This window comes from Staurois parvus, unplaced genomic scaffold (genome assembly GCF_062004578.1).
Source record: "Staurois parvus isolate SC_StPar_1 unplaced genomic scaffold, SC_StPar_1.0 ptg002227l, whole genome shotgun sequence".
NCBI lineage: Eukaryota > Metazoa > Chordata > Amphibia > Anura > Ranidae > Staurois > Staurois parvus.
The window spans coordinates 384347-393699 of NW_028320023.1; the positions used below are offsets into that span (position 1 = coordinate 384347).

General features: G+C 35.4%; 1 protein-coding gene across 1 annotated transcript; it reads left to right on the forward strand.

The window, feature by feature from the left end:
- The first annotated feature begins 316 nt into the window (after positions 1 to 316).
- Positions 317 to 9084, forward strand: LOC149431516 (uncharacterized). Its single transcript, XM_089665521.1, is given in 3 exon segments — positions 317 to 637; positions 5830 to 7020; positions 7023 to 9084. Coding segments are annotated over 2 exon segments (2700 nt in total). The 5' UTR covers positions 317 to 637; positions 5830 to 5831; the 3' UTR covers positions 8534 to 9084.
- Positions 9085 to 9353: the final 269 nt, after the last annotated feature.

Sequence of the window (9353 nt, forward strand, 5' to 3'; positions counted from 1 at the left end):
ACTGAATTAGGAAATAACTGTTTAGTGGGTTGGTCTGGTAAAATATATATAAGATGTGCCTTAGAGATAGAGAGTCACATACACTCACTCACACTCATACATCAAGACATTATACAGCTGACACGCACTGACATATTTGTCTCCTGGTAAGGCCTGCAAAGCCTTGATACACCTGTTGTCTTCCTTGCCGAGACTGAAACACTTGTCATAGAACAGGCAAGAGATTAGACATTTCTCCAAAGCTCATTTCTTTTCCATAATCTACAACTTTTGTTATATTTTACTCTGTATTTTATTTTTTCTTTTGTATTCATTTTTGATGCCAAGTGTGCATTAAATAAAAGTCACACTGTTTTAAATCAGCCTGGCACTAGAACACTTTACCTCAAACGCCTAAAGACAGACACTTAAATAATATAAGTGTCACGATATTTAACATTTGGCTAAGCCAGCCTCCGCCACCGTTTTTCCGGGTTTTTCATTCCTTGATAAAGGGGGAGAGAGCACAGACTGATCAAGTCTTGGAAAAACACGGTGCAAAGAACCTAGAAGTGAAGGCGTTTGTGTTTCGTCAGACGTGGATGAGAGGTCCAGTGACGGAGCCACCGGCTGCAAAAAAGAAAATCATCTGATTACGGTGAGTAAAAGTTATGGAATTTATTGATAAACTAGCTATAGAAAGCAAGTTAGAGTTTAAGGATGTTTCTTTATATCCTGATGATGGTAAATTATGGCAGTACATGTACAAGGAATGTTTACAGGCCAATGTTCAGATAGATAAATCTAGATTTACTGTAAACAAACAGCATAAGAAGATATCTAATATCTTAAAGTTGGTAAGAATATTCAACAAAATGATTTTGAATATTGACTTACCTGCTAAAAGTGTTTCTACACTAAAGCAGACAAAATGTAGCACTGTACAGAACACAGTAATGCATGAAAATTTGTCTCAAGATCCTCTTAATTGTCCAAATTGTGATATACTTTGTAATTACATAGAAAATCTTGAGGAGCAAATTGATTCTAAAACAAATCTTTTGTTAAGACTGCAGAATGACAGAAAAGAGGTTGCTGTATTAACAAAAGGTGGTAAAAAGACTGATTCTAAACAGTCAAAGCCTCAAGCTTCCTGCATTCCTGAAATGGGGGAAGATGACGCAAATGACGAAGCCGAAGTTAGAAAGAAAAAACTACTAGACCGTGCAGCTAAATTAAAATTACAAATTCATGATCAATTAATTAAAATTTTAAAAGATATTCCAGCGTATGACTCAAAGGTCGATGCCTTTTATAATGCAGACATCTTCGAGTCTTATACAGATCGTTATCACTTGACTGACGAACAGCGTAACCGTATCTATTATCTTTGGATCCCAGCACATTTTGCTAGACGACTTGTGCAATCACCTGTTATTGACGATGACGGACAGGAGATACATAGTGACGCATCAGACAGATTACGACAATTGTTGTTATGTACCACAGGTGAGGAAGTACCTTCTTTAGAAGTACTAGACTCATTACAGACTTCAGTTAGAGAAGACCCTTATGAATTTAAAATTAAATTCACAAAGGCATACAAAATGGTCTTGGGCGTAGATGATGAAAACGATACAGGGATGATAAAAGCATTTGTAAAAAAATTTAAATATCTTGATCCAACTTCTTTGGCCATTGTGCAAGATAAAACTTCGATTACAGATGCTTGTTCATTCATTGATAAAATCAGAAGACAAATGAAACAGAACTATCTCAAGTCTAAGATAGCTCTAGTTCAAAATGACACTTTAAATAGGAACGGTCAAACTACAGCTAAGACAGGAATGACTGCTCTTAGTAAAAGTGACAGATACAAGCAGGTGAGACAGAGAGAGCCAATAACTTGTTACTACTGTCAAAAGCCTGGACATTTAAAATGGAAATGTAAAAAATTCTTAAAAGATATGCAGATAAAGGATTCAAGAAATGTAGGTAAAGAAAATGGACTTATTTCTCTTGAACCATCTGCTCCTCCTAGTCAGAAGGAAACTCAATCTTCTTCTCCCTATGCTCCTCTGATAAAACAGATCAGAGAGTTATCGGTCAGCAGCGGTTTGACTGAAAAGAACTTGCAGTCAACCACTGTTAATTCAGCTCCATTATTGCCTACTCCATGACTAGACAATAAAAAGGAAATAAAATCTCATCATCTAGAATATGTAACACCAATATGTCTAGATAAATGTGGACGCCCTTACATTAAAGCAAAATTGAATGGACAAAAGCTCAAGTTTCTAATCGATACAGGTGCTGAAATTTCTATTACTGGTGTAAGATTACCTCTTTTGACAGATGCAACAGTATGTACAGTTGTTGGATTTAACGGATCAGGTAACTCGAAAGCTTCAATGTGTAAAAATGTTTCATTTGAAATCCCTGATTATTTGGATACTGAGATTGATATTTGGTATTGTCAAGGTGCAGAGAATATCATTGGGACAGATATCCTTCAACGAAGAGGTTGGATAATTGATCTTGGTAATGGCATTGTATGGAAAGGTTCCATTAATCGTAAGCCTGTGGTAATTGACCCAGCAGATTACTGTGAGGTCGGCAGCATCTGTTTAACAGAAGTGCTTGCTGCAGACCATAAATGGCCAGATAGTGGTGACAATCAACAATTAGAACAATTGGTCAAATCATACAAAAATCTTTGGAGCCAAGGCAAAAATGAGGCCGGTCTATTTAAAGACATAGAAGTAGACGTGCAAGGCAAGGATCCGCCCCCACAGAAGCAATACAAATTGCCACCAGAATCTATTGAACCAGTATCAATAGTCATACAGGAGCTTCTGCAACAAGGTATTATCAGAAAAACAAATTCTGTAACAAACAATCCATTATGGGTAGTACCTAAACGTGATGACCCTAAATCATTCAGGCTTCTGGTAGATCTCAGAATGCTGAATAAATATACCCCAAGCTGCGCTCCAATAGTGGCAGATACACCAGATATAATGTCCCAAATTGATGCAAAAGCAAAAGTGTTCTCTGTGATTGACATTGCAAATGGATTTTTCTCAATCTCTTTATCTAAAAGCTGTCAATATAAATTTGCCTTCTCCTTCGCAAATTCTCAGTATACCTTTAATCGTCTTCCGCAAGGCCTCCATTTGAGTCCTAGCGAATTTCATCAAGCTTTAGCGGAAGTCCTATCCAAATTTTCTAGGCCAGATTGTATCCTACAATATGTGAACGATATCTTGTTATCAACAGAAAATAACCAAGAACATTTAACCCTTTTGGCAGAATTGTTTGATCTGCTGCAAGATGCAGGTCTCAAGCTGAATACTCGTAAAGTTCAGCTCATGAAAAGCGAGGTCAAGTTTCTCGGCATTCAGATCAGTCCGGGTAAACGCCAACCTTTGCAAGAAAGGGTTAATGCTATTGCTGCACTTCCTGTACCAACAACATTCAAAGCACTAAGACAATTCCTAGGATTAGTGAATTTTTCTAGAGAGTTCATTGAGTCATTTGCTGATAAAGCAAAACCTCTGTATGAACTTCTAAAGAATAATGAGGAAAATGGTTTTGGTCCTTGGACAGAAGTTCAGCAAAAGGCCTTTGAATCTTTGAAAAAAGATTTGCAGACAGCACCAGCCCTAACTACAGTAGAAAAGCAAGCACCATTTGCTTTGCAGGTACATACATCTGAAACTGCTATTTCTTCGGTGTTGCTTCAGCTACAAGGAGGAAATTGGAGGATCCTAGCATATTTCTCTAGGCTTTTAACACCTGTTGAGAAAGGTTTTGACACATGTGTTAAACAATTGGTAGGAGTTCACTATGCAGTAAAAGCAACTGAGCACATTGTAGGATTCAACAAAATTATCTTACAAACACCTCATTCCACCCTGAAATTTCTCCTTGAAAAAAACATCCCAGGTGTTTCCAATCAAAGATTTTCACAATGGTTGTTGGCTTTATCACCCAAACAGATCCAGGTTGAACATAATGCCAAATATGTACTCCCTCAATTGATGGAATATAATGGATCAGAACATGAGTGTTCATGTGAAGTCCAAGACACTCACTCTCCTCTGTTTCGCAGAGAAGCAGAGAAGACTGATGAACCTGTGTTTGTGGATGGTTCACGTTATTGTGTCTCAGGGGAGTATTTTTCAGGTTATGCAATCTGGTTTCCAAAGAGAGGATATGCCATACAACACAGACTTCCAGGACACTTTTCAGCACAAAAAGCAGAACTGATAGCCATTGAGACAGTGTTAACTGTAGACAAAGAAGAGAACCAAGGTCCACTAGTGATTTATAGTGACAGTTCATATGTTGTGCGTTCTCTTACTGATTATCTTCCAATTTGGAAAAGACGAGGTTTTGTAGATGCTTCAAACAAAGCTTTAGCACACAGAGAGATACTAGAGTCAATTTTTGCACTAGCAGGGATAAACCCTTGTGCCTATGCAATTGTTAAAGTACCAGCGCATAGGAAAGACAATGATGAACTGAGCATAGGAAATATGATAGCTGACACATTAGCAAAAGAAGCAGCTGTTAATGAACAGTCAGAGACTCCATCTGAAGTAGTTTCAGTAAACACAGTCAGAAAAACAGATACACAGATCCCCTCATTTGCAGAAGAACAGAAAAAGGACCCGTCCCTTTCTGCTTCTCAGGTTGATACAGAATCTTCCTTTGTTTTTGAAAACGAGATTTTGTTTCATGACTGTAACGGGGTTCTGCGTCCTGTCATACCAAAACATTTACAAGTGGAGTTCACAAAATACAATCATGAAAGTTTAGGCCATGTAGGTAAACAGAGATTGTTAGAGATTCTCAAAGAGAAATTTTTCTGGGAAAAAATGGATGAGACTGCAGACAATGTAATTCAATCTTGTCTTATTTGTGCTCAAGTGAACCCCAGGCCAAAAGGACAGAAACCTCCTTTACAAAGAACTCCTCCAGCTAATGGTCCATGGTCCACATTACAACTTGACTATATAGGACCATTACCAACAGGAAAAAATGGTTTCAAATATGCTCTCATAATTGTTGATGTTTTCTCAAAATGGGTTGAGATTTTACCTGTACGCACAGACGATGCACTAACAACTGCAAGAATGTTAATTAATCATGTTTTTCCTACTTGGGGGATCCCAATTGACATCAGTTCAGATCGAGGAACTCATTTCACAGGTAAAGTAATGCAGGCAATGTGTAAAATTTTGGGAATCCAGCAAAGATTTCATGTTCCATACCATCCGCAATCTGCAGGTATTGTGGAAAGAATGAACAGGACTATCAAATCCAGAATTGCTAAAATGTTGTTAGACAAAGGACATACATGGGTAGATGCCGTGCCTTTTGTTCTGATGAGTATCAGAAGTACAACATCTTCATCTACACAATACAGTCCATTTGAACTGATGACAGTTAGAAAAATGCCGCTTGTTTTTCCACATGAACCGTGTTTTTTGTCAACTCCGCAGAAAGAAGCAATTGAGAAAACCAAATGGTTACAGATGTTGCAAGACAATCTAAATGCCATTTTGCCACATGCAGCTACTCACATGCAGAAAATGATCCCTCCACACTCCTCAAAATTTGAGAAAGGTGGACAAGTCATGATTAAAACATTTAGAAAAAGTGGGCCGTGGCAAAGTAATTGGGAAGGTCCTTTTGAAATTTTGGACACACGTGGTGTAATGATACAAGTCCAAAGACCTCTCAATTCTGTTAAAAATGCACGGAGACAACAAAAAATATGGGTTCACACTGATCAATGCAAGCTGTTTATGCCAAGATAATGATACTGCGTTTCTTTTGCAGAAATGACATCTGATAATCAAATATGGAGGAACATCAAACTCCAAAAAGAAATACTGACAACATCAGAAAAGTGGAAAGAAAGAAAGAACATTAAAAGGAGAAAATTCGTCATCACAGGACTCCTTTTCTCATTAATGACATTTTTATTCCTAAAAACTTATATGACTTTTTCCAGCCCAGCAGAGAAGATCAAGTCTGAGACCCTGCATAAAAGAGAATTGCCTTTATCCAGAAACAAGAGACATTTTCCAAGATACAGTGACATTGACACAGCCGTAGACTTGTATGGACTTGCTTGTATAGGTCATGGAGCTACTTGTTGTATGCAGTTTTATTTTCTTCATAGTAACTCTATTGAAATACAAGCTAGAATAGAATCTAAAACAAAGTTTACAAAAATGCAAGGATCATATGTACATAATAATAAAACTGGTACATATGAATGTAATTTAACTGAGATGGGCTTCTGGTCCATAGTTTTAAAAGGAAATGAGTCTACAATTTGGACTGGCGATCTAACTGGAGATAGAGTAGGTTCTTCTTCTGTAGGAGGATCCAAAACAGATATTTGGTTTTTGACCCAATATTATTTACAGTTTATGGATCCTGAACACTTAAAGATTACAGGAGATGAAGAAGGAGATGTAATTAGAGTATGGGATTTTCAAATAACAAGAGGTTCAGCTCACGTTAAAGTGAGAGTAACTATTTCAATTGTAGACTTGATTATTCCAGATATAAAAGTATCTCCTCAAGCTGTTAAAATTATTGAAGGAAAGGATGATTTAAATTTGATATGTACTACACAAATATATTTACCTCAAAATTCCCTATTAACTTGGAAAAGAAATGGTGAATTTTTGGGCAGTCTTTTCCATAGCTCTACTAATATAATTCGTAAGAGTAATCTTGGAAATGTAGATTGGACTAACAATAACTTTATTTATCAACACAGTAGTCCAAATCTTAATGACAGAGGCATATATGAATGTTGCATATCATTAGAAAATAATCCAATGAAATGTGATACTGCAAATGTTATAATTTCATCTCCTAAGAACATTAAGTGTACTCATGAAAAATGTATTCCTTCTAGTCCATTTCAAATTAATCATTTCCAACCCAGACATCTCTTAAGAGAAGGACATTTTGTGATTATACTTTGGAAATTTAATGTTTCTGAATGGAAAATTAGTATCCTCAATGTCAAGAATACTTAATTAATATGGAATTGGGTATGGATAAATGGTTTGGAGCTAATAATAAAAATAACAACAGGAATAAACGAGGTATCATAGAAGGAATTTTAGGTGGAATTGGTACTATTGGAAGTATTACCAATAGTATGGATATTAATACATTACAGTCTGATCTGGAAACAGCGGGCTTAGTGGGTAGTAAAAGTATTAAAGTTCAAAGAAATGTAAATCAAATATTAGAAAATATGTTAATGAAGACAGCTACGGTTATAGGCCCAGCTGTAGTCCACTTACAAGATGTTACTTTGAATTTAATGGACAGAGAACAACATTCCCACATAGCCAGAACATGTCTAGAAATACAGACAGAGTATTCTACCAATTTTAAAATAATTGCACAAGCATTCCAAAGTGGAATAACTCCTCTAAGTCTTTTGCAAAGTTTACCTAATGAATATGTATTTGCAAAAAATCATACAGATTTATGGGTAAATAAATGGGTAGGATGTAATCAACATGAATGCTATGGTACCTCAATGATTCCCATTGCTGGGAAAGAACAAATGTTAGTTCCAGTTACAGTCTTAGGATTGCCAGTTAGTAATACCCAGTTGTTATATTATCAATTACAATTTGTAGATTTTGCTTTGGATACTAATACATCTGAACCAGAACAACTAGATTTATCTTCTTGTTTACATTTTCAATCAAAAGTAATATGTTTGCCTAATCAGGACAAAAGTATTTTTCACTCTTGTTTTCATAATCATTCATTATGTACAGCAAGAATAGAAAAAGTAAAAACTTCATTTGACCTAGTCACTGTTGTAGGAAAGAGGAAAGTCTGTTTTCAAGTCATGACAGACACTGAAACAGTGAAAGCTTTCTTCCTATCCTGCACACATACAGATATCCTGAGTCGAGGCTTGTATTGTATAGAAGGAGATCTTACAGGAATTAGTTTAAATGAAATTAGAGTAAATTTAACTAATATACTTACGAAAAATGTGAGTGTTCTATCTATACAATATAATATATCTCAAGTAGATGAGTTTCCATGGAAGGAATGGGCAGAGATCATACAAAAGGATAAGGGATTATTAATTGCTTTGTCTGAAGAACTTCAGAAAGCAGAAATAATATTTAAGCATGAACAAGGAAAGCTACTAGAGATAGAACATGATTGGTCTGAATTTTCAGGTCGTTCATGGTGGTCAAAATTTAAAAATACTGTATCAATGTGGGGAAAAACTTCAGTAACAGCAGCTGTCGGAAATATATTATTACACCCATTAATTATTATATTTATTATTATGATTTTATGTATTTTATTTCAAATATGTATTATGATTAGAATGAAACAATTTTACAAATTGATTAAGAAACAAATGAAAGAAGGTGAAAAAATCCTGTCAGGTATTATTAGAAGGAAGGTTACCTCTGACCTAACTGACCTGGTTATAGAAAATGGTGCATCTGGAACAACTGATTCAGAGCGCGTATAGTTGGGCCATGAATGAAGTATGAATGTATATATAATATTATATGATAAATTATATTTAGGGGGAATATTGTAGAAATTAATTCACCATAAAACAGACGTCTCATATCTTTCAAAATGACAGCAAAAGTCATTGAGAAGTAATTTTAACTTTGCGTGTGAATGAAGCTTTGGAAAACAGGTGTTAAAGATGAACCATGGTATATTCATGTCTAAGAGGTCAGCAGGTCATAAGCTTAGTTTTAAGAATAGCAATTGGAATGTAAAAAGATATTGATATGTAGTAGAACAAAGAAAGGATATGTCTTTTATAAAGAAAATCATGTCTAATCCATAATATAGTTAGTTGGATAATTATTTCATATAATCAATTTATTAGTTAGGAATAGTGTGTGATAAGTTTAGTATCAATTATAGTTGGTTATATGCATTTATGTGAACATTGTCCCTTGCTAAAGATATGTGAAGCCATTGTGTATATTATATTACAGTATCATGTATTTCTGTCTTCTAAGAGGTTTTCAAATAACGTCATACTAAGTATAGTTTAGAAGGCTTACATACAGTCATGGCCGAAATTGTTGGCACCCTTGATATTTTTCCTGAAAATCAAGTATTTCACACAAAAAAGGTATTGCATTAACACATGTTTTGCTATACACATGTTTATTCCCTTTGTATGTATTGGAACAAATATAAAACAGAGGCAGAAAAGCAAATATGACATAATGTCACACAAAACCCCAAAAATGGGCTGGACAAAAGTATTGGCACCCTTAACTTAATATTTGGTTGCACACCCTTTGGAAAACATAACTGAAATC